General features: G+C 48.6%; 2 protein-coding genes and 1 long non-coding RNA gene across 11 annotated transcripts; 2 read left to right on the top strand and 1 right to left on the bottom strand.

Moving 5' to 3' along the window:
• Window positions 1-381: 381 nt before the first annotated feature.
• On the bottom strand, window positions 382-13,905 carry LOC118402491 (cactin-like). The gene is made up of 10 exons (XM_052476434.1): window positions 13,371-13,905; window positions 11,814-12,480; window positions 11,578-11,673; window positions 11,314-11,459; window positions 10,978-11,140; window positions 4,218-4,332; window positions 3,768-3,960; window positions 3,570-3,677; window positions 3,122-3,453; window positions 382-2,902 (listed from the first exon to the last, which is right to left on the bottom strand). Exons 1-10 carry the CDS (start codon window positions 13,658-13,660, stop codon window positions 2,412-2,414), a joined length of 2,601 nt encoding a protein of 866 aa, XP_052332394.1. The 5' UTR covers window positions 13,661-13,905; the 3' UTR covers window positions 382-2,411.
• On the top strand, window positions 4,379-10,970 carry LOC127910985 (uncharacterized). Of its 9 annotated transcripts, XR_008077169.1 has the most exons (8): window positions 4,379-5,557; window positions 6,020-6,847; window positions 6,899-7,450; window positions 7,733-8,376; window positions 8,468-9,019; window positions 9,173-10,096; window positions 10,189-10,280; window positions 10,373-10,970. It is a non-coding gene; the product is annotated as an uncharacterized LOC127910985 (long non-coding RNA). The 9 variants fall into 9 exon arrangements; XR_008077170.1 differs by having other exon boundaries at window positions 6,020-6,479; window positions 6,991-7,450; window positions 9,173-10,970; XR_008077168.1 differs by having other exon boundaries at window positions 6,020-6,479; window positions 9,173-10,970.
• A 400-nt stretch (window positions 13,906-14,305) lies between the features above and the next one.
• On the top strand, window positions 14,306-24,188 carry LOC118401822 (ubiquitin-conjugating enzyme E2 R1-like). The gene is made up of 5 exons (XM_035799435.2): window positions 14,306-15,049; window positions 15,410-15,496; window positions 15,686-15,783; window positions 20,645-20,773; window positions 21,340-24,188. Exons 1-5 carry the CDS (start codon window positions 14,864-14,866, stop codon window positions 21,551-21,553), a joined length of 714 nt encoding a protein of 237 aa, XP_035655328.1. The 5' UTR covers window positions 14,306-14,863; the 3' UTR covers window positions 21,554-24,188.
• Window positions 24,189-24,410: the final 222 nt, after the last annotated feature.

Genomic DNA, 24,410 nt, shown 5'->3' with positions numbered 1-24,410 from the left:
AATAGGCTTGACAGGTTTCCACCTGGGGCAGGAGTGGACTTGCTAACATTGGGGGTTAATTAGTCTTAAATGGAACAGCTGTGGATAGGTCAGTGTTACAGTTAGGGGTGAATTCAATCTGTATCGCTGAAGTTCAGCGCTATAGTGGCCAAATCTTCGATTGAGAAACCAATGCAGAGTTTATGGTGAATGAGATTACAGATGGAATCCTGCCCTTAGCCAATGGTAAAGGAGATACTTTACTCAGTGATTTGTTGACATACTGACTGAGGCATACTGAATGCCACTGAGGAAAATGTAAGTTAAGATGTTTCTTTAATTGAATATGATTTATTAGACCGTTTTACCTCACAGCTCTGATTGCATCAAATGGAAGCCAGCTAGGAAAATAATCTTTAATGTGTCATTTCAGAGACAGGTACAGTTCAAGTCAGAAGTTCATATACACTTAGGTTGGAGTCATTAAAACTCAACAAATTGCTTGTTAACAAACTACAGTTTTGGCAAGGCAGTTAAGGACATTACTTTGTGCATGACAAGTCATTTTTCCAACAATTGTTTACAGACAGATTATTTCACATTCACTGTATCACAATTCCAGTGGGTCATAAGTTTACTTACACTAAGTTGACTGTGCCTTTACACAGGTAGGGAAATTCCAGAAAACGATGTCATGGCCTTAAACTTCTGATAGGCTAATTGACATCATATGATGGGGCGGCAGGGTAGCCTAGTGGTTAGAGCTTTGGAAGGTTGCAAGTTCAAACCCCCGAGCTGACAAGGTACACATCTGTCGTTCTGCCCCTGAACAGGCAGTTAACCCACTGTTCCTAGGCCATCATTGAAAATAAGAATTTGTTCTTAACTGACTTGCCTGGTTAAATAAAGGTTAAAAAAAAATGTTAAAAATTAGTCAATTGGAGGTGTACCTGTGGATGTATTTCAAGGCCTACCATCAAACTCAGTGCCTCTTTGCTTGACACACAAAAAAATAAAATTATTATTATTATTATAGACCTCCACAAGTCTGATTCATCCTTGGGAACAATTTCCAAACACCTGAAGGTACCACGCTCATCTGTACAAACAATAGTACTCAAGTATAAACACCATGAGACCACGCAGCCGTCATACCGCTCAGGAAGGAGATGCGTTCTGTCTCCTAGAGATGAATGTACTCCGGTGCAAAAAGTGTAAATCAATCCCAGAACAACAGCAAAGGACCTTGTGAAGATGCTGGAGGAAACAGGTACAAAAGTATCTATATCCTCATAACCTGAAAGACCGCTCAGCAAGGAAGAAGCCACTTCTCCAAAACCGCCATAAAAAAGCCAGACTACAGTTTGCAACTGCACATGGCGACAAAGATCGTACTTTTTGGAGAAATGCCCTCTGGTCTGATGAAACAAAAATAGAACTGTTTGGCCATAATGACCATTGTTATGTTTGGAGAGAAAAGGGGGAGGCTTGCAAGCCGAAGAACACCATCCCAACAGTGAAGCACGGGGGTGGCAGCATCATGTTGTGGGGGTGCTTTGCTGCAGGAGGGACTGGTGCACTTCACAAAATAGATGGCTTCATGAGGAAAGAAGGAAAATGATGTGGATATATTGAACATCTCAAGACATCAATCAGGAAGTTAAGCTTGGTTGCAAATGGGTCTTCCAAATGGACAATGACCCCAAGCATACTTCCAAAGTTGTGGCAAAATGGCTTAAGGACAACAAAGTCAAGGTATTGGAGTGTCCATCACAAAGCCCTGACCTCAATCCCATAGAAAATGTGTGGGCAGAACTGAAAAGGCGTGTGCGAGCAAGGAGGCCTACAAACCTGACTCAGTTACACCAGCTCTGTCAGGAGGAATGGGCCAAAATTCACCCAACTTATTATAGGAAGCTTGTGGAAGGCTACCTGAAACATTTGACCCAAGTTAAACAATTTAAAGTCAATGCTACCAAATACTAATTGAGTGTATGTAACCTTCTGACCCACTGGGAATGTGATGAAAGAAATAAAAGCTGAAATAAATAATTCTCTACTATTATTCTGACAATTCACATTCTTAAAATAAAGTGGTAATCCTAACTGACCTAAAACAGGGAATTTTTACTAGGATGATTAAATATCAAGAATTGTGAAAAACTGAGTTTAAATGTATTTGGCTAAGGTGTATGTAAACTTCCAACTTCAACTGTACATTGAAAAGCAGTAGCTGATCAAACAAATAGAAACCATTCTTTGCGACAACGGAATGGTCTGGGTTGCTGTAGTGATAACAAAGAGAAAGGTTAACACTAAGACAACCAATAAAAACACAACAGATACAAAGTACATTAACATTCCATATCTATGGATGAAACCTGGCAGTCTGAGGTTCCCAGTCTGGGTTGGTGTTGGACAGTTAGCCACTTCTATCTCCTGTAGCGGTACCTCTTGAAGTGGAACCACAGCTGGAAAATCCCATTGGCGAACTGACAGCGGAACCCATGACGGTGAGAGTACTCCCACTCGCGGTTCACGATCTTAAAGGCAATGTCCTCATATGGCGGGCCCGCGTGGAACCGCAGAACCCCAAAGTCCTTGTTGTCAGGACTGGGTTCTAGGAAGTACTGCGGCGTGGAACGTTTGTTGATCAGGTCTGGGTAGAAGATGTTGAACTTGTAGCCCTGGACGATCTTAGGCGGAGGGTTGTCGAAGTCGTAATGCGTCTGGTTATATTTGTTCCACTCAAAGCCTGTGTGGACCCTGTTGAAGAAGCGTGGTTTCCGGGGACGGTATTTGTCGGCCCACAGGTACATCTTGCCCGTTAGGGGAAGCTCCACGCTAAACTGAGCCTCGTCCCCGCCCATGCCCTGTTTGGCACGACGCACAAACTCATCCTCCGCATTCTCATTGGCATCACCTGGAGAACAAGAGGAGAGAGAGAGATGAATATGACGATAGGTAGAGATGTCCGAGTGTTTCTGTGTGTGTGTGTGTGTGTGTGTGTGTGTGTGTGTGTGTGTGTGTGTGTGTGTGTGTGTGTGTGTGTGTGTGTGTGTGTGTGTGTGTGTGTGTGTGTGTGTGTGTGTGTGTGTGTGTGTGTGTGTGTGTGTGTGTGTGTTGATGCAAAGCCACTTACCTGTGACGGCGAGCTGTCTGCGTGAGAGGTGTAGTTTTTGTGTGTCTTCATCAGGTGTGATGGTGTGTGTGTCCAGCGGTAGCTCTGAGGGCAGCAGCAGGGTGGGACTGTAGCGGCCAGAGTCATACTCTGCCTGGCTCTGCTGGATCAAATCCTCCTCGGTCAGAACGGCCTCTACCACCTCACCCTTCTCCTCTCCCTCCTTCTCACCATCTCCCTCTGTGGATGGGCCTGCCACTTGGTCATCCTTCTCTGTAGTGCTCTTCTGATTGGCGGAAGGGGAGGAAGAGGCGGCGGCAGGCTCCTTTGAGGGAGGGTCTTCTTTCTCGGTCCTGTGGAGAAGAAACAGAGGAGGCAAAGGTAAAACCTTGTGTATATGAGCATGTAAAGAAAGAGGTTGAAGGTGAAACCTCTGTGTGTGTGTGTGTGTGTGTGTCCGCCCATGTACTCAGGCTCCTCTTTGATAATGGGGAAGAGAGGCACACTCTCCACTCCCTGCTCCTGTTTCAGCTTGAACAGCTTCTGACGCAACACATCCTGGTGCCTCTCTCTCAACCTATAACACAGATAGGGATGGTTAACACACACACAGAAATGCCAGAGACCGGTAGGGTAAGTGTGCATACCCACACACACCGGTCCTCACCGTGCTCGGCCCATGTAGACCCTGACTTGCTGCATCAGACTCTCCCAGTAGCCTATGTCCAGGTTGGATCCCCCAGCTCGGATCTTAGTCTCCATGTTGAGGTTCAGCGCCTGGAGCTGGCTGTACGTCTTTCCCTTAAACACTATCTGAACATCGGTGCTCACTGACGTGTTAATGCCATCACGACGGTCACCTGGGGACGAGAGAGACAACATCAGACTGGGGCTGTGCAAGAAATGGCCCCATATGCCCCATAGAGTACACTACTTTTCACCAGGGGACCATTTTGGACACATCCTAGGAGAGGGACAAGGGGAGAAATGCCTAGGTGTAGGCACAGAGGATAGAGGTTGATGGTGGAATGCCAAGACAGAATATGGGCCAATGAGAGAGAGCGCTACTGAGATGTTACTGTAGTTTGGCCTATCGGAGGTGGTGCTGCTGCTGTACCTGGGCCTTTTCCAGATGCCTCCAGTTTCCGGAGCTTGCTTATCTCGTCCTCTGTGATGGTGGTCATGTCCCTCCAGTAGTCCACATTCTTGCCCTGCTCCAGCTCCATGTACACCTACAGGGAAAATGCACACACACACAGCAGACATGTCACACAGTCTCTCTCTTCCCACTACAAATCACAATTGATAGAAACAGTTCTAAGAACAAACACACACACCAGGGTTTCAGTTAGGAAAATGTGGTGCCGGACAACCTGACAGGCAAAACATGTACCGGTATTTACCAGACATCCTAATGCGTTGTCTGTGTGACGCATTAGAGCGTCCACCCAATTCATCTTAACAGAATAGAAATGAGCCTGTAAAGTTGTAAAAAATATATAACAATGTTCTTATACCAAAATGACAGGTTTTATTGAAAAGCAAAACATTTCCTGTTGCATCTTTACCCCTTCTAGAAATCAGAAATTAATATAGATTTTTTTAAGACGAAAATTACATTTAGCCTAGAACAAGTCACCTACACAGCAATAAAACTTAAATAGAATCATTTGTGAACGACCTGTCCTATAGGCTATTTGTATGAACATGTTTATTAATAAAGAAAAAAAACTGCTGTTTTCAAATACAATCTAGGCCTCTCTAATCGAACTTTAAATTTGAAATAGGCCTAATAAATAACAACTGGGGAGAGGTGTTGGAGGAACACCAGGGTCTGCCCCACTCCCACTGCCATTCAGCACCACAGCAGGGGAAAGAGGCCTAATAAATAACTACTGGGGAGAGGTGTTGGAGGAACACCAGGGTCTGGCCCACTCCCACTGCCATTCAGCACCACAGCAGGGGAAAGAGGCCTAATAAATAACTACTGGGGAGAGGTGTTGGAGGAACACCAGGGTCTGGCCCACTCCCACTGCCATTCAGCACCACAGCAGGGGAAAGAGGCCTAATAAATAACTACTGGGGAGAGGTGTTGGAGGAACACCAGGGTCTGCCCCACTCCCACTGCCATTCAGCACCACAGCAGGGGAAAGAGGCCTAATAAATAACTACTGGGGAGAGGTGTTGGAGGAACACCAGGGTCTGGCCCACTCCCACTGCCATTCAGCACCACAGCAGGGGAAAGAGGCCTAATAAATAACAACTGGGGAGAGGTGTTGGAGGAACACCAGGGTCTGGCCCACTCCCACTGCCATTCAGCACCACAGCAGGGGAAAGAGGCCTAATAAATAACTACTGGGGAGAGGTGTTGGAGGAACACCAGGGTCTGGCCCACTCCCACTGCCATTCAGCACCACAGCAGGGGAAAGAGGCCTAATAAATAACTACTGGGGAGAGGTGTTGGAGGAACACCAGGGTCTGCCCCACTCCCACTGCCATTCAGCACCACAGCAGGGGAAAGAGGCCTAATAAATAACTACTGGGGAGAGGTGTTGGAGGAACACCAGGGTCTCAGGCCCACTCCCACTGCCATTCAGCACCACAGCAGGGGAAAGAGGCCTAATAAATAACAACTGGGGAGAGGTGTTGGAGGAACACCAGGGTCTGGCCCACTCCCACTGCCATTCAGCACCACAGCAGGGGAAAGAGGCCTAATAAATAACTACTGGGGAGAGGTGTTGGAGGAACACCAGGGTCTGGCCCACTCCCACTGCCATTCAGCACCACAGCAGGGGAAAGAGGCCTAATAAATAACTACTGGGGAGAGGTGTTGGAGGAACACCAGGGTCTGCCCCACTCCCACTGCCATTCAGCACCACAGCAGGGGAAAGAGGCCTAATAAATAACTACTGGGGAGAGGTGTTGGAGGAACACCAGGGTCTGCCCCACTCCCACTGCCATTCAGCACCACAGCAAGGGAAAGAGGCCTAATAAATAACTACTGGGGAGAGGTGTTGGAGGAACACCAGGGTCTGCCCCACTCCCACTGCCATTCAGCACCACAGCAGGGGAAAGAGGCCTAATAAATAACTACTGGGGAGAGGTGTTGGAGGAACACCAGGGTCTGCCCCACTCCCACTGCCATTCAGCACCACAGCAGGGGAAAGAGGCCTAATAAATAACAACTGGGGAGAGGTGTTGGAGGAACACCAGGGTCTGGCCCACTCCCACTGCCATTCAGCACCACAGCAGGGGAAAGAGGCCTAATAAATAACTACTGGGGAGAGGTGTTGGAGGAACACCAGGGTCTGCCCCACTCCCACTGCCATTCAGCACCACAGCAGGGGAAAGAGGCCTAATAAATAACAACTGGGGAGAGGTGTTGGAGGAACACCAGGGTCTGGCCCACTCCCACTGCCATTCAGCACCACAGCAGGGGAAAGAGGCCTAATAAATAACAACTGGGGAGAGGTGTTGGAGGAACACCAGGGTCTGGCCCACTCCCACTGCCATTCAGCACCACAGCAGGGGAAAGAGGCCTAATAAATAACAACTGGGGAGAGGTGTTGGAGGAACACCAGGGTCTGGCCCACTCCCACTGCCATTCAGCACCACAGCAGGGGAAAGAGGCCTAATAAATAACTACTGGGGAGAGGTGTTGGAGGAACACCAGGGTCTGGCCCACTCCCACTGCCATTCAGCACCACAGCAGGGGAAAGAGGCCTAATAAATAACTACTGGGGAGAGGTCAGCACCACAGCAGGGGAAAGAGGCCTAATAAATAACTACTGGGGAGAGGTGTTGGAGGAACACCAGGGTCTGGCCCACTCCCACTGCCATTCAGCACCACAGCAAGGGAAAGAGGCCTAATAAATAACTACTGGGGAGAGGTGTTGGAGGAACACCAGGGTCTGCCCCACTCCCACTGCCATTCAGCACCACAGCAGGGGAAAGAGGCCTAATAAATAACAACTGGGGAGAGGTGTTGGAGGAACACCAGGGTCTGGCCCACTCCCACTGCCATTCAGCACCACAGCAGGGGAAAGAGGCCTAATAAATAACTACTGGGGAGAGGTGTTGGAGGAACACCAGGGTCTGGCCCACTCCCACTGCCATTCAGCACCACAGCAGGGGAAAGAGGCCTAATAAATAACTACTGGGGAGAGGTGTTGGAGGAACACCAGGGTCTGGCCCACTCCCACTGCCATTCAGCACCACAGCAGGGGAAAGAGGCCTAATAAATAACTACTGGGGAGAGGTGTTGGAGGAACACCAGGGTCTGGCCCACTCCCACTGCCATTCAGCACCACAGCAGGGGAAAGAGGCCTAATAAATAACAACTGGGGAGAGGTGTTGGAGGAACACCAGGGTCTGGCCCACTCCCACTGCCATTCAGCACCACAGCAGGAGAAAGAGGCCTAGTAAATAACAACTGGGGAGAGGTGTTGGAGGAACACCAGGGTCTGGCCCACTCCCACTGCCATTCAGCACCACAGCAGGAGAAAGAGGCCTAGGCCTAATAAATAACAACTGGGGAGAGGTGTTGGAGGAACACCAGGGTCTGGCCCACTCCCACTGCCATTCAGCACCACAGCAAGGGAAAGAGGCCTAATAAATAACTACTGGGGAGAGGTGTTGGAGGAACACCAGGGTCTGGCCCACTCCCACTGCCATTCAGCACCACAGCAGGGGAAAGAGGCCTAATAAATAACTACTGGGGAGAGGTGTTGGAGGAACACCAGGGTCTGGCCCACTCCCACTGCCATTCAGCACCACAGCAGGGGAAAGAGGCCTAATAAATAACTACTGGGGAGAGGTGTTGGAGGAACACCAGGGTCTGGCCCACTCCCACTGCCATTCAGCACCACAGCAGGGGAAAGAGGCCTAATAAATAACTACTGGGGAGAGGTGTTGGAGGAACACCAGGGTCTGGCCCACTCCCACTGCCATGCAGCACCACAGCAGGAGAAAGAGGCCTAATAAATAACAACTGGGGAGAGGTGTTGGAGGAACACCAGGGTCTGGCCCACTCCCACTGCCATTCAGCACCACAGCAGGGGAAAGAGGCCTAATAAATAACTACTGGGGAGAGGTGTTGGAGGAACACCAGGGTCTGGCCCACTCCCACTGCCATTCAGCACCACAGCAGGGGAAAGAGGCCTAATAAATAACTACTGGGGAGAGGTGTTGGAGGAACACCAGGGTCTGGCCCACTCCCACTGCCATTCAGCACCACAGCAGGGGAAAGAGGCCTAATAAATAACTACTGGGGAGAGGTGTTGGAGGAACACCAGGGTCTGCCCCACTCCACTGCCATTCAGCACCACAGCAGGGGAAAGAGGCCTAATAAATAACTACTGGGGAGAGGTGTTGGAGGAACACCAGGGTCTGGCCCACTCCCACTGCCATTCAGCACCACAGCAGGGGAAAGAGGCCTAATAAATAACAACTGGGGAGAGGTGTTGGAGGAACACCAGGGTCTGGCCCACTCCCACTGCCATTCAGCACCACAGCAGGGGAAAGAGGCCTAATAAATAACTACTGGGGAGAGGTGTTGGAGGAACACCAGGGTCTGCCCCACTCCCACTGCCATTCAGCACCACAGCAGGGGAAAGAGGCCTAATAAATAACAACTGGGGAGAGGTGTTGGAGGAACACCAGGGTCTGGCCCACTCCCACTGCCATGCAGCACCACAGCAGGAGAAAGAGGCCTAATAAATAACTACTGGGGAGAGGTGTTGGAGGAACACCAGGGTCTGGCCCACTCCCACTGCCATTCAGCACCACAGCAGGAGAAAGAGGCCTAATAAATAACAACTGGGGAGAGGTGTTGGAGGAACACCAGGGTCTGGCCCACTCCCACTGCCATTCAGCACCACAGCAGGGGAAAGAGGCCTAATAAATAACTACTGGGGAGAGGTGTTGGAGGAACACCAGGGTCTGGCCCACTCCCCTGCCATTCAGCACCACAGCAGGGAAAGAGGCTAATAAATTACAGCACCACTGGCCCACTCCCACTGCCATTCAGCACCACAGGGAGAAAGAGGCCTAATAAATAACAACTGGGGAGAGGTGTTGGAGGAACACCAGGGTCTGCCCCACTCCCACTGCCATTCAGCACCACAGCAGGGGAAAGAGGCCTAATAAATAACTACTGGGGAGAGGTGTTGGAGGAACACCAGGGTCTGCCCCACTCCCACTGCCATTCAGCACCACAGCAGGGGAAAGAGGCCTAATAAATAACTACTGGGGAGAGGTGTTGGAGGAACACCAGGGTCTGGCCCACTCCCACTGCCATTCAGCACCACAGCAGGAGAAAGAGGCCTAGTAAATAACAACTGGGGAGAGGTGTTGGAGGAACACCAGGGCCGGTCTGCCCCACTCCCACTGCCATTCAGCACCACAGCAGGAGAAAGAGGCCTAATAAATAACAACTGGGGAGAGGTGTTGGAGGAACACCAGGGTCTGCCCCACTCCCACTGCCATTCAGCACCACAGCAGGGGAAAGAGGCCTAATAAATAACTACTGGGGAGAGGTGTTGGAGGAACACCAGGGTCTGGCCCACTCCCACTGCCATTCAGCACCACAGCAGGGGAAAGAGGCCTAATAAATAACTACTGGGGAGAGGTGTTGGAGGAACACCAGGGTCTGGCCCACTCCCACTGCCATTCAGCACCACAGCAGGGGAAAGAGGCCTAATAAATAACTACTGGGGAGAGGTGTTGGAGGAACACCAGGGTCTGGCCCACTCCCACTGCCATTCAGCACCACAGCAGGAGAAAGAGGCCTAATAAATAACTACTGGGGAGAGGTGTTGGAGGAACACCAGGGTCTGGCCCACTCCCACTGCCATTCAGCACCACAGCAGGAGAAAGAGGCCTAATAAATAACTACTGGGGAGAGGTGTTGGAGGAACACCAGGGTCTGGCCCACTCCCACTGCCATTCAGCACCACAGCAGGGGAAAGAGGCCTAATAAATAACTACTGGGGAGAGGTGTTGGAGGAACACCAGGGTCTGGCCCACTCCCACTGCCATTCAGCACCACAGCAGGGGAAAGAGGCCTAATAAATAACAACTGGGGAGAGGTGTTGGAGGAACACCAGGGTCTGGCCCACTCCCACTGCCATTCAGCACCACAGCAGGGGAAAGAGGCCTAATAAATAACTACTGGGGAGAGGTGTTGGAGGAACACCAGGGTCTGGCCCACTCCCACTGCCATTCAGCACCACAGCAGGGGAAAGAGGCCTAATAAATAACAACTGGGGAGAGGTGTTGGAGGAACACCAGGGTCTGCCCCACTCCCACTGCCATTCAGCACCACAGCAGGGGAAAGAGGCCACAAAATAAAACAATTATCAACCTGATATTGGATAAGTAAATAAATACATTAAGGCTGGTTCATAGATAGAAATCTTATTTTACAATGCTCCAGTGAAGCGAGGCCCACGCCATGCATTTATGAAAGTGCTTGTTTCCAGAGATTAAATTATATCTCTCTACAGTTTTACTGGATGATAATAAATGATGTTTATTATAATTGGACCTATCTTGGGGACGTGACTCACGTCATGTGTGATATACGTGGCTTATTGATAACTACTCTGTTTCCTACTATAGACAGTTGGCTGCCTAGTGATTGAAACATTTTAACTGATGTGAATAGTTGGCACACACCCTACACCAATGTCCCAGAGGATTTATTATGAAGTATATTTGTTTGCCTTAGAAGTTGGAGAATATGCATTTTTTCACAATGGATGTTTTTTGTGTGTTTTTTTACAATTTGGCCAGTAACAATTTTATTTATCCGCTTTTCTTATTTTACCAAATGTCGGAATTTACCGTCTAACGGAAACCCTGACACGCACACACACCTTGATGTCTTCAAGCAGGTCGTCCATGTCAGTGACGGTGAGTCCATTGAGGAAGGTGTAAGGTTCGTGCATCTCCACAGCCAGGTCGTCATCCTCAGCACTGATGTACTTAGCCAACAGGTCTATGGGCTTAGCACGGCCGTCACGGATACGGATCTTAGACCTAAACACACAAACATCTATTAGTTAGAGGTCTGCACACTAATCCACATCAGCAAACACCAGAGCAGTGAGATGTTGTTTATGTACCAGGCTGTTTTCAAGTGAGTATATGGAACCATGTGAGGTTGAGGGTTAGGGTTACAGGGGGACGGTAATGAAGGTGTCACCACTCACCGTAGCTTGGCCTGGTGCAGATGGAAGTTATCCTCTTGTTCTGCCCAGGTTTTGAAATGCTCTGCCTCCTTCTCTCTCTGCAGCATCTCTAGCTCCGTCTCTCTCATGGCCTTCTCCCTCTCCCTCTCCAGTCGCAGCTGCTTCACCTAAACACAGACAGACACACTTATACACAGTTCCTGCTCTTGCATTGCATTCTCCATAAGCACATAGATTCCTGAACATATTAAACACACATCAGCTCGTTTTTGCATAGAAGCATACCTTCTGCAGTTCTCTACGATTCTCCTCCTGGATGCGTTTGTTTCTGTCTTTCAGGTCCTTCTCACCCAGATGGCCAATGCCCTTCCTGTCTAGAGCCTGACCACAACACCACCACCACAGAAACACAGATTATTCAGAGCCTGGTCAGATGTAACCACTGTCATTCTAAAAGGAGGGTGTTGATAGTCCCACATACATCCATTTATCAAGTGCCCACTCTCCTCTCCCTCTCTTACCTTCTGCCATTTGAAGGTGCCCAGCAGGTTGTTGTCTCCAAAGGGGTTGTCTGCATTGGTATAGCCCATATACTCCTCACTCCAGCCCATCTTCTCCCTCTTCTTCCTCTCCTTGGCCTCTTTCTTGGCCAGTCGTCTGGCCCTCTTCTCCTCTGGGGTCTCCAGGGCCTTCAGCATCTCTCTCTGGTTCTTCTTCTCATCTCGGACCGAGGGTCCGGCCTCTCCAGACCCCGGGCTGCCTCCACGGGCCCCGCCCTCCGACCCAGAGCTCTTAGACGAGTCAGAGGAGCCAGAGCGACGTCTTTTCCTATCTTTGACCCTACCTCTGCTTTCCTCTCTCCTCCCGTGGTTTTCACTCCTCCGGCTGCTTCTCTCTCTGTCTTGACTACTCTCCTCACCTCGGCTTCGGTCCCTCTCTCTGCTTTTCATTCTCTCCCTGATCTGTCGTTCCATCTCTCTGCTAGGGCTTCTGCTCCCTCTGTCTGCACTCCTCTGCCATCTCCTCTCCCGGTCAATGCTCCCCCCATCCCTCACTCTCTTCCGGTCTGCACTGGACCCTAAAGCGGACTGGGACTGGCTCCAGCCCCTCTTCTTCTCTCCTTTGTCTTCTCTTCTGCCTTTCATTTTCTCTCTTTCCTTCCTCTCCTTTGGATCATCTGAGTCAGAGCTGATGGATAGAAAAATGTAGTTGCAGACATGTGATTTCTTGATTAATATTGTACTTGTTTGACATTTTGCTGCACTGTTATGCGCTAGTAAAACATGCAAAGTTGGAAGCACAGTATTGTCTACAATGTCATTGTGTGCTGTAGCATTAAGATTTCCCTTCACTAGAAATAAGGGGCCTACCCCAAACCCTGAAAAACAGCCCCAGACCATTATTCCTCCTCCACCAAACTTTATAGCACTATGCATCTGCCAGATTAATTCGTCAGACTGCTAGATGGTGAAGCACGAGTCATTACTCAGGAGAACGCGTTTCCACTGCTCCAGAGTCCAATGGCAGCGAGCTTCACACCACTCCAGCTGATGCTTGGCATTGTGCATGGTGATGTTAGGCTTGTGTGCAGCTGCTCGGCCATGGAAACCCATTTCATGAAGCTCCCAACAAAGAGTTCTTGTGCTGACGTTGATTCCAGAGGTAGTTTGGAACTCTGTATTGAGTGTTGCAACTAAGGACAGACAATTTTTATGGGCTATGCGCTTCAGCGGTCCCATTCTGTGTGTTTGTGTGACCTACCACTTCGCAGATGACCCATTGTTGCGCCTAGAATTTTCCACGTCACAATAACAGCACTAACAGTTGACCTGGGCAGTTCTAGCAAGGCAAAAATTTGATGAACTAACTTGTTGGAAAGGTGGAATCCTACCACGGTGCCAAGTTGAAAGTCACTGAGTGTTTGTCTATGGAGATTGTATGGCTGTGTGTTCGATTTTATACGCCTGTCAACAACGCGTGTGGATAAAATAGCTGAATCCACTCATTTGAAGTGGAGTCCACATACCTTTGGCCATGTAGAATACATGCACTAATATAACTTAACCTGTCATGTTTACCTGGATCGGTCTTTTGACTTGCCCTTCAGTTTACGTCTCTTGTCGCTGTCTGAGTCGCTTCTCGATCCGGGATGGCCTCTGCTAGGTGGCCATTGTCGCCCCGCAGATCCACCACTGCTGTCCGAGCTTCCGCTCTCAGAACGCGCAATTCTCCGGGGATTTTGTTTCCGACCCACGGACCGACTCCGGCATATTTTCTCTTCGGGTGATCGTGATCTACTTATTTTGGACCTGTTTCGGTTCCGACTACGAGAGCCAGAACGGGACCGATGATACTTTTTCGGACCCATGGCAAATGGGTTTCCAAAACGTTGTGGTCCGTTCTACGTCGCGTAAATCGGGGCTGTATAATGATTTTTTTCGCAGCACAACACTGTAATGTATTTGAGGTGAAGAATCGTTAGGACGATTACAAACCTAAATATTAACTTAAAAAACACGAAGGGATCCCATCTCATACTAACTTTTATATTGATTTTGTTCGCATTTGTTGTTTTAATTCTCATGCATATTTAAAGCCAACCGCTGGGACTTGCATTGAGCCCCGGCGCAGTTTGTAAACGTCATATTATAATCTGATTTGATCATTTGAGAGAATGGTGGCATAGAACGTCAATGTGCCTTTCCCAAGTATCTTATCATGATTAATGAAATCTGACCACTACGCCCCATCTATAGGTATGTCGTCTAGGCATGTTTTAGTTTCCACATAAATTGGCATCGAAAAGGCAAAACATGGTGTTGTATGTGTCACACTATTGGCTGTATTCCAGAAATGTCTTGTGTAGTTCTTAAAACCCACCCGAATAAAAACAAGTAATAAAAAACATTCTATTCTCAATTCATTGAAATAGTTTTACAATAAACATGGTGATTACAATGGATACTTTTTGCACCGCTGACATGAGAATTTTATGCTAATGATTACATCGGAACTACATTTCCCAGAGGGTACTACAATCTTATTGACTGTTTTGAGAGGAGACCGCTTTCAACTCTCCTCATTTATAGCCAGCAGGAACACATCGTTGGGGATTTTTATTTTATGTTTGTATCGTCTTTAGCTGGTCCATAACGATTTGTTGTATAACTATCAGTTTCAAAGTAATATTTAAAAAATATATATTCATTGTCACTGGACCAATAGCTAACAGCTTGTGCTAACTAGCTTGCTTCACGGCTTAGCTAGGTCGGTGAGCCGAGTTAGTTACTAAAATACCAACACATTGTTTTTAGTATGAGGTTTTTTTTATGAGTTATTTGATACTGATAACTAGCTAGATAACAGATATTGCGCGATTTCAAAACAAATCCATCAACTTGAATCAAAAGAGAGGTTAACCAACTAGCCATTGTGCGCATCGAGGAAATCGCAACAAAGAAAACGTTTTTAGTTTTGCTGGATCAGCTGGCTCGCTAGGTTGCTAGCTGTGTTGTAAACGACGACGTTCCCCGCCAAACGTTAGCAATATTAACTAGTTGGCTGTCTTGCCATGGCGCAACATGGTCCTGTCCACGTAGCAAGCTCACAAAAAGCATTAATGCTAGAAATGAAGAGCCTTCAAGAGGAGCCAGTCGAAGGCTTCAAAATAACATTGGTCGATGAAGCAGATCTCTACAATTGGGAAGTGGCCATTTTTGGACCTCCTAACACTCACTACGAAGGGGGCTATTTCAAGGTAAGGTCGAGGTATAGATAACTAAATTCACTTGTTTTGCTAACTGTCTTCGATACACTAATCCTAGCTTGTTTTGTTAGCTAGTTAACCAACATGGGCTATGGTCAACTACATGGTTGGATTCCGTTAGTAGTAGGCCCGTAAACTTAACATTGCATCTGTTTTCTATTGCTGTACTTCCAGCCTACAGTGACACTGTCAAACCTATTTCTGGGTCAGGCTGTTGTTCTCGGATATGTTCTACTCAACACCAGGTTGCAACATCAGGTTTACCATTGAATCGGGTTAGGTCCCACAGACGCATGTTAGGACATATTGCTGACATATGTTGATATGACTTTCTCTCCGTGTGTCCCACAGGCTCGTATCAAGTTCCCCGTTGACTACCCCTACTCGCCACCTGCCTTCCGTTTCCTCACCAAGATGTGGCACCCCAACATCTATGAGGTAAGGGATCACTGACCCAATTCTAGAAAAATAGTCAAACTTAAGGAAATTCATTTTCAAACAAATGTCATGGTCCTAATCTGAATTGTTATTGCTCTCTATAGGTGGCTTAATCCTAGTCACACCTGTCATTTGTGGGCATAAGTACAGTGTTTGTGTATGTTAATTTGAGCTTCTCCCTTGTGTTAGAATGGGGACGTGTGTATATCCATTCTGCACCCTCCAGTTGATGACCCTCAGAGTGGGGAGCTGCCATCTGAGAGGTGGAACCCTACCCAGAACGTCAGGTACACGCCCCCTCAGTATGTTGTATGTTCTCTCGTCTCTCTCTCGTCTCCCCGTCTCTCTCTCGTCTCCCCGTCTCTCTCTCGTCTCCCCGTCTCTCTCTCGTCTCCCCGTCTCTCTCTCGTCTCCCCGTCTCTCTCTCGTCTCCCCGTCTCTCTCTCGTCTCCCCGTCTCTCTCTCGTCTCCCCGTCTCTCTCTCGTCTCTCTCTCGTCTCCCCGTCTCTCTCTCGTCTCCCCGTCTCTCTCTCGTCTCCCCGTCTCTCTCTCGTCTCCCCGTCTCTCTCTCGTCTCCCCGTCTCTCTCTCGTCTCCCCGTCTCTCTCTCGTCTCCCCGTCTCTCTCTCGTCTCCCCGGATCTCTCTCGTCTCGTCTCTCTCTCTCTCTCTCCCCGTCTCTCTCTCTCGTCTCCCCGTCTCTCTCTCTCTCGTCTCCCCGTCTCTCTCTCTCTCGTCTCCCCTTCTCTCTCTCGTCTCCCCGATCTCTCTCTCTCCCGGATCTCTCTCGTCTCCCGGATCTCTCTCTCTCCCCCGGATCTCTCGTCTCCCCGTCTCTCTCTCGTCTCTCTCTCTCGTCTCCCCGTCTCTCTCTCTCTCGTCTCCCCGTCTCTCTCTCTCTCTCGTCTCCCCGTCTCTCTCTCTCTCGTCTCCCCGTCTCTCTCTCTCTCTCTCCCCGTCTCTCTCTCCCTCCCCGTCTCTCTCTCTCTCTCGTCTCCCCCGTCTCTCTCTCTCGTCTCCCCGTCTCTCTCTCTCCCGTCTCTCTCTCTCGTCTCCCCGTCTCTCTCTCTCGTCTCCCCGTCTCTCTCTCTCGTCTCCCCGTCTCTCTCTCTCTCTCGTCTCCCCGTCTCTCTCTCTCTCCTCCCCGTCTCTCTCTCTCTCTCCCTCCCCCTCTCTCTCTCTCTCTCGTCTCCCCGTCTCTCTCTCTCTCTCTCTCGTCTCTCCCCGTCTCTCTCTCTCTCTCGTCTCCCCGTCTCTCTCTCTCTCGTCTCCCCGTCTCTCTCTCTCTCTCGTCTCCCCGTCTCTCTCTCTCTCTCGTCTCCCCGTCTCTCTCTCTCTCTCGTCTCCCCGTCTCTCTCTCTCTCTCTCGTCTCCCCGTCTCTCTCTCTCTCTCGTCTCCCCGTCTCTCTCTCTCTCTCGTCTCCCCGTCTCTCTCTCTCTCTCGTCTCCCCGTCTCTCTCTCTCTCTCGTCTCCCCGTCTCTCTCTCTCTCTCGTCTCCCCGTCTCTCTCTCTCTCTCGTCTCCCCGTCTCTCTCTCTCTCTCGTCTCCCCGTCTCTCTCTCGTCTCCCCGTCTCTCTCTCGTCTCTCTCGTCTCTCTCGTCTCCCCGTCTCTCTCTCCCCGTCTCTCTCTCTCTCTCTCGTCTCCCCGTCTCTCTCTTACCCGTCTCTCCCCGTCTCTCTCTCTCGTCTCCCCGTCTCTCTCTCGTCTCCCCGTCTCTCTCTCGTCTCCCCGTCTCTCTCTCGTCTCCCCGTCTCTCTCTCGTTTCCCCGTCTCTCTCTCGTTTCCCCGTCTCTCTCTCTCCCCGTCTCTCGTCTCCCCGTCTCTCTCTCGTCTCCCCGTCTCTCTCTCTCGTTTCCCCGTCTCTCTCTCGTTTCCCAGTCTCTCTCTCGTTTCCCCGTCTCTCTCTCGTCTCCCCGTCTCTCTCTCTCCCCGTCTCTCTCTCGTTTCCCGTCTCTCTCTTGTTTCCCCGTCTCTCTCTTCTCCCGTCTCTCTCTCGTTTCCCCGTCTCTCTCTCATCTCTCTCTCTCGTTTCCCAGTCTCTGTCTCTCCGTCTCTCTCTCTCGTCTCTCTCTTGTTTCCCCGTCTCTCTCTCGTCTCTTTCTCGTTTCCCCATCTCTCTCTCTCGTTTCCCAGTCTCTCTCTCGTTTCCCCGTCTCTCTCTCGTTTCCCCGTCTCTCTCTCGTTTCCCCGTCTCTCTCTCGTCTCTTTCTCGTTTCCCCATCTCTCTCTCGTTTCCCCGTCTCTCTCTCCTTCCCTTCTCACTCTCTCTCTCTCTCCCCCCTTCTCGCTCTCTCTCCTGTTTTTTATTTATTTTAATTTTATTTCACCTTTATTTAACCAGATCGGCTAGTTGAGAACAAGTTCTCATTTGCAACTGCGACCTGGCCAAGATAAAGCATAGCAGTGTGAACAGACAACACAGAGTTACACATGGAGTAAACAATTAACAAGTCAATAACACAGTAGAAAAAAAAGGGGAGTTTATATACAATACATTGTGTGCAAAAGGCATGAGGAGGTAGGCGAATAATTACAATTTTGCAGATTAACACTGGAGTGATAAATGATCAGATGGTCATGTACAGGTAGAGATATTGGTGTGCAAAAGAGCAGAAAAGTAAATAAATAAAAACAGTATGGGGATGAGGTAGGTGAAAATGGGTGGGCTATGTACCAATAGACTATGTACAGCTGCAGCGATCGGTTAGCTGCTCAGATAGCTGATGTTTGAAGTTGGTGAGGGAGATAAAAGTCTCCAACTCCAGCGATTTTTGCAATTCGTTCCAGTCACAGGCAGCAGAGTACTGGAACGTTAGGCGGCCAAGTGAGGTGTTGGCTTTAGGGATGATCAGTGAGATACACCTGCTGGAGCGCGTGCTACGGATGGGTGTTGCCATCGTGACCAGTGAACTGAGATAAGGCGGAGCTTTACCTAGCATGGACTTGTAGATGACCTGGAGCCAGTGGGTCTGGCGACGAATATGTAGCGAGGGCCAGCCGACTCGAGCATACAAGTCGCAGTGGTGGGTGGTATAAGGTGCTTTAGTGACAAAACGGATGGCACTGTGATAAACTGCATCCAGTTTGCTGAGTAAAGTGTTGGAAGCAATTTTGTAGATGACATCGCCGAAGTCGAGGATCGGTAGGATAGTCAGTTTTACTAGGGTAAGCTTGGCGGCGTGAGCGAAGGAGGCTTTGTTGCGGAATAGAAAGCAGACTCTTGATTTGATTTTCGATTGGAGATGTTTGATATGAGTCTGGAAGGAGAGTTTGCAGTCTAGCCAGACACCTAGGTACTTATAGATGTCCACATATTCAAGGTCGGAACCATCCAGGGTGGTGATGCTAGTCGGGCATGCGGGTGCAGGCAGTGATCGGTTGAAAAGCATGCATTTGGTTTTACTAGCGTTTAAGAGCAGTTGGAGGCCACGGAAGGAGTGTTGTATGGCATTGAAACTCGTTTGGAGGTTAGATAGCACAGTGTCCAATGACGGGCCGAAAGTATATAGAATGGTGTCGTCTGCGTAGAGGTGGATCAGGGAATCGCCCGCAGCAAGAGCAACATCATTGATATATACAGAGAAAAGAGTCGGCCCGAGAATTGAATCCTGTGGCACCCCCATAGAGACTGCCAGAGGACCGGACAGCATGCCCTCCGATTTGACACACTGAACTCTGTCTGCAAAGTAATTGGTGAACCAGGCAAGGCAGTCATCCGAAAAACAGAGGCTACTGAGTCTGCCCGATAAGAATATGGTGATTGACAGAGTCGAAAGCCTTGGCAAGGTCGATGAAGACTGCTGCACAGTACTGTCTTTTATCGATGGCAGTTATGATGTCGTTTAGTACCTTGAGTGTGGCTGAGGTGCACCCGTGACCGGCTCGGAAACCAGATTGCACAGCGGAGAAGGTACGGTGGGATTCGAGATGGTCAGTGACCTGTTTGTTGACTTGGCTTTCGAAGACCTTAGATAGGCAGGGCAGGATGGATATAGGTCTGTAAAAGTTTGGGTCCAGGGTGTCTCCCCCTTTGAAGAGGGGGATGACTGCGGCAGCTTTCCAATCCTTGGAGATCTCAGACAATATGAAAGAGAGGTTGAACAGGCTGGTAATAGGGGTTGCGACAATGGCGGCGGATAGTTTCAGAAATAGAGGGTCCAAATTGTCAAGCCCAGCTGATTTGTACGGGTCCAGGTTTTGCAGCTCTTTCAGAACATCTGCTATCTGGATTTGGGTAAAGGAGAACCTGGAGAGGCTTGGGCGAGGAGCTGCGGGGGGGGGCGGAGCTGTTGGCCGCGGTTGGAGTAGCCAGGCGGAAGGCATGGCCAGCCGTTGAGAAATGCTTGTTGAAGTTTTCGATAATCATAGATTTATCGGTGGTGAGTTACGATATATACAAGGGACACGACACGACAGGTCGACTTACTGCTACGCCATCTTGGAATCAACCATCAATTGTGCTGTGTCACGCATACTCAGATAACATGACATGTTGAACCTCTCCATGACTTCCTGGAAGTGAATATGAATCATACTAGCCAAACCCCAAGTCAACCTGTAGAACCTATGCACATCAGAGAAATGTCATTTGTTATAAGCAGTGTGGTGAAACGTCCACCTAGCCTATCAGAGGACAAGCACTCCTGTTACACTGTGGTTTACCCAGTTACAAGTTTACTATAAGTCAAGTTGACAAACATTTATTTACATGAGTTCTTAAATTAGAAGTTGTAAATCAAATCCATATTTCATATTTAATTTGACACATGCACCAGTGTAGACCTTACCGTGAAATGCTTACTTACTAGCCATTAACCAACAATGCAGTTTTAAGAAAATATTTACTTTACAAATTATTTTTGACTTTAGTTTATTTAGTAACACAAAATGACAATGATGAGGCTATATACAGGGGGTACCGGTACCGAGTCAATGTGCAGGGTTTAGTCAAGGTAATTTGTAGGTCTTATTTTTATCAGCACTGTTTTAGGTTTATATCGACAGGTTGACACATTTCAGAAGTCTTACTTTGCAGAAATATCCTAGCCTGCATCCCACAAAGCAGGATCTATGAGCCAACCAGCTAACTCTGATAGACAAAGCCTTGTGCTACTTTCTGAAACCCAACCCGGTTTGTGTATTCTGTAGGACCATCCTTCTGAGTGTGATCTCTCTGCTGAACGAGCCCAACACCTCCTCCCCGGCCAACGTGGACGCCTCCGTCATGTACCGCAAGTGGAGGGACAGCAGGGACAGAGAGTACAGCGAGATAATCAGGTCGGTAAACATATGCACAAGGACAGAGTACAGCGAGATAATCAGGTCGGTAAACATATGCACAAGGACAGAGTACAGCGAGATAATCAGGTCGGGAAACATGCACAAGGACAGAGTACAGCGAGATAATCAGGTCGGTAAACATGCACAAGGACAGAGTACAGCGAGATAATCAGGTCGGTAAACATATGCACAAGGACAGAGTACAGCGAGATAATCAGGTCGGTAAACATATGCACAGGGACAGAGTACAGCGAGATAATCAGGTCGGGAAACATATGCACAGGGACAGAGTACAGCGAGATAATCAGGTCGGGAAACATATGCACAGGGACAGAGTACAGCGAGATAATCAGGTCGGGAAACATATGCACAGGGACAGAGTACAGCGAGATAATCAGGTCGGGAAACATATGCACAAGGACAGAGTACACCTAGATAATCAGGTCGGTAATGCACAAGGACAGAGAGTACAGCGAGATAATCAGGTCGGTAAACATATGCACAAGGACAGAGAGTACAGCACACACACTTATTCAGCCCCTCTATCTCTGTGTGTGTCTCAGGAAGCAGGTATTGGCCACTAAGGCTGAAGCGGAGCGCGATGGGGTGAAGGTCCCCACAACACTGGCCGAATACTGTGTCCGCACACGCGCCCCGCCCCCCGACGAGGGCTCCGACCTCTTCTACGACGATTACTATGACGACGAGGATCTGGAGGACGAAGACGAGGACGACTGCTGCTATGATGAAGACGACTCTGGGACGGAGGAGTCGTGACACGTCCTACCTGGGAACCTGGATGGCTGACGCGTGCGTTCCCTGAACTCTCCTCCCGTAAGGAGAGACTTTTCAGGAAGGACTACTTCACATATTTTAAACCTCTCACTTTTTCTATCCTCAGAATCCAAGCACACTGTCATCTGTGCTAAGTCTGCACCTGTTATTTGCAGGAAGTATCGACTAAAATGAAACTAAACTCGACATGCTACCTTATGACCCTGTTTGACTATCTGCAAAAACTAGGTGTAACCACTTGGTAAATCAGGCACATGAGTTGGCAGCCTCCTAGTTCACTCACACCTATAGTCAGAAAGTGACTGACGACTTCACCTGTCATGGTGTCTGTGAGCGACACGCCACTGAACTTACAGCAGAACTTATGTATCTCCAAGATGAGGTTCTGTCTGGCTTCACTCCTCCCTTACATTTTTGTGCGAGGGGAAAACTGACTGTCAACATGGTGTTTCTGCATGTCAGACATCTTGTACACAATCATACATGCCGGAATACTGGTTTGATTGAATTTAGAAAAAAATTATTTTGTGATCATGGAGACACCAATGACTGTCTGGTGGACCCCAGGATGCACTTGAGCTGCGGGCCAAACCCAGTTTGAATGTTTTAGCAGCGTTTCAACAACATTTTGCTGGCCTAGCCATACCTGTCTGAGGTGTTTTTCTGTTTGAGAGTAGAGTGAGTGATTCTAAAGCACTCAATGTAATGTTGTCGTGGCAACTGGTTCTCCTGCATCTGGACAGAATTCTCTGAGACCCATACCTTTCTCCTCAAGGTTCTCCTCTGCAGAGGATGATGGAGCCAGAGACAAGTCTTTGGTGTAGCCCAGCAACTGTATGGGGGGAGGGGGGAGGGGGGCTTTATGGGATCAGCGTAATGATTTACTGTTTCCTGTTTTTATTCTCCTCTCATTGAGAATTATGCCAGTAGTCTTTGTTAGAGAATGATTTAAAATGTCCTTGGGTCATGGAGTCGATCTTTGTGGTTTTCTGTAGGAAGATTGTGTATCTCTGTTGAAAATATGTTGTGGCAGTATCAGTCAGCAAGCCTCGGGAATTGGGGAAAGAAAATGGCTGACACTTTTGTGTGTGCAAGTGGAGGGTGCTATCATGGATCTCCAAGTAGAGATGTGTTTGCGTGTGTTAATCAGCAATATTGGATGTTGCATTTATTCTAATTTGGCTTAATTTAACTTTAACTCTCAGGATATTTAAGAATGAGAAAAAATGAGAATTTTTAAGATAAAGTGGTCTCTTTCCTGGTGGGCTTCAGAGATATACTATCTATACAAAAGTATGTGGACACTCCTTCAAATTAGTGGATTTGGCTATTTCGGCCACGCCCATTGCTGACAAGTGTATAAAATCGAGCACACAGCCATGCAATCTCTATAGACAAACACTGGCAGTAGAATGGCCTTACTGAAGAGCTCAGTAACTTTCAACTTGGCACCGTCATAGGATGCCACCTTTCCAACAAGTCAATTTCTCACATTTCTGCCCTGCAAGAGATGCCCTGGTCAACTGTAAGTGCTGTTATTGTGAACTGGAACTGTCTAGGAGCAACAACGGCTCAGCCGCGAAGTCGTAGTCCACACAAGCTCACAGAACGGGACAGCCGAGTGCTGAAGCGCATAACAATCACCTGTCCTCGGTTGCAACACTCACTACCGAGTTCCAAACTGCCTCTGGAAGCAACGTCAGCACAAGAACTCTTCGTTCGGAGCTTCATGAAATGGGTTTTCATGGCCGAGCAGCCACACACAAGCCTAAGATTATGCGCAAAGCCAAGCTTCGGCTGGAGTGGTGTGAAGCTCGCCGCCATTGGACTCTGGAGCAGTGAAAACGTGTTCTCTGGAGTGATGTATTGCGCTTCACCATCTGGCAATCCGACGGACGATTCTGGTTTGCAGATGCCAGGAGAACGCTACCTGCCCGAATGCATAGTGCCAACTGTAAAGTTTGGTGGATGAGGAATAGTGGTCTCGGGCTAAGTTTCATGGTTCGGGCTAGGACCCTTAGTTCCAGTGAAGGGAAATCTTAGCGCTACATCATACAATGACATTCTAGACGATTCTGTGCTTCCAACTTTGTGGCAACAGTTTGGGGAAAGCCCTTTCCTGTTTCAGCATGACAATGTCCCTGTGCACAAAGCAAGGTCCAAACAGAAATGGTTTGTCGAGATCGGTGTGGAAGAACTTGACTGGCCTGCACAGAGCTCTGACCTCAACCCCATGAAACACCTTTGTGATGAATTGGAACATTGACTGCGAGCCAGACCTAATCGGCCAAAATCAGTGTCTGACCTCAGTCATGGTCTTGTGGCTGAATGGAAGCAAGTATCCCGCAGCAATGATCGAACATCCAGTGGAACACCTTCCCGGAAGAGTGGAGGCTGTTTTAGCATCAAAGGGGGGACCAACTCCATATTAATGCCCATGATTTTGGAATGAGATGTTCGACGAGCAGGTGTCCACATACTTTTGGTCATGTAGTTTACAGTGACATGTACCTTTACTGATCTGCACTTGTGGCTATATGGACCATCACGTTTTCATGTTTTATTGTTTTTGGCCAATTTGAAACTGGAAAAATAAAGCTCTTTATTGGAAACAAGATTTATTTTGTCCCTTCTACCCCTGTGTGAAATATACAGCATGCATCACAACAGTACAAATCTCCTGTTGACCAAATTACACAAGATTTTCATTCTGCGTTAACCCAGACTAATTATAGGGTAACAATAGTGTGTACTTTCTATTGTGCATCAACCACAGATTGAAGTTCAGCTACTACTTTTTGAATAGGCCTACTGTTTAATTTGAATGCATTTTAGACAT

This window comes from Oncorhynchus keta, chromosome 23 (assembly GCF_023373465.1).
Source record: "Oncorhynchus keta strain PuntledgeMale-10-30-2019 chromosome 23, Oket_V2, whole genome shotgun sequence".
Classification (NCBI taxonomy): domain Eukaryota; kingdom Metazoa; phylum Chordata; class Actinopteri; order Salmoniformes; family Salmonidae; genus Oncorhynchus; species Oncorhynchus keta.
This window is presented reverse-complemented; position numbering and strand designations above follow the sequence as displayed.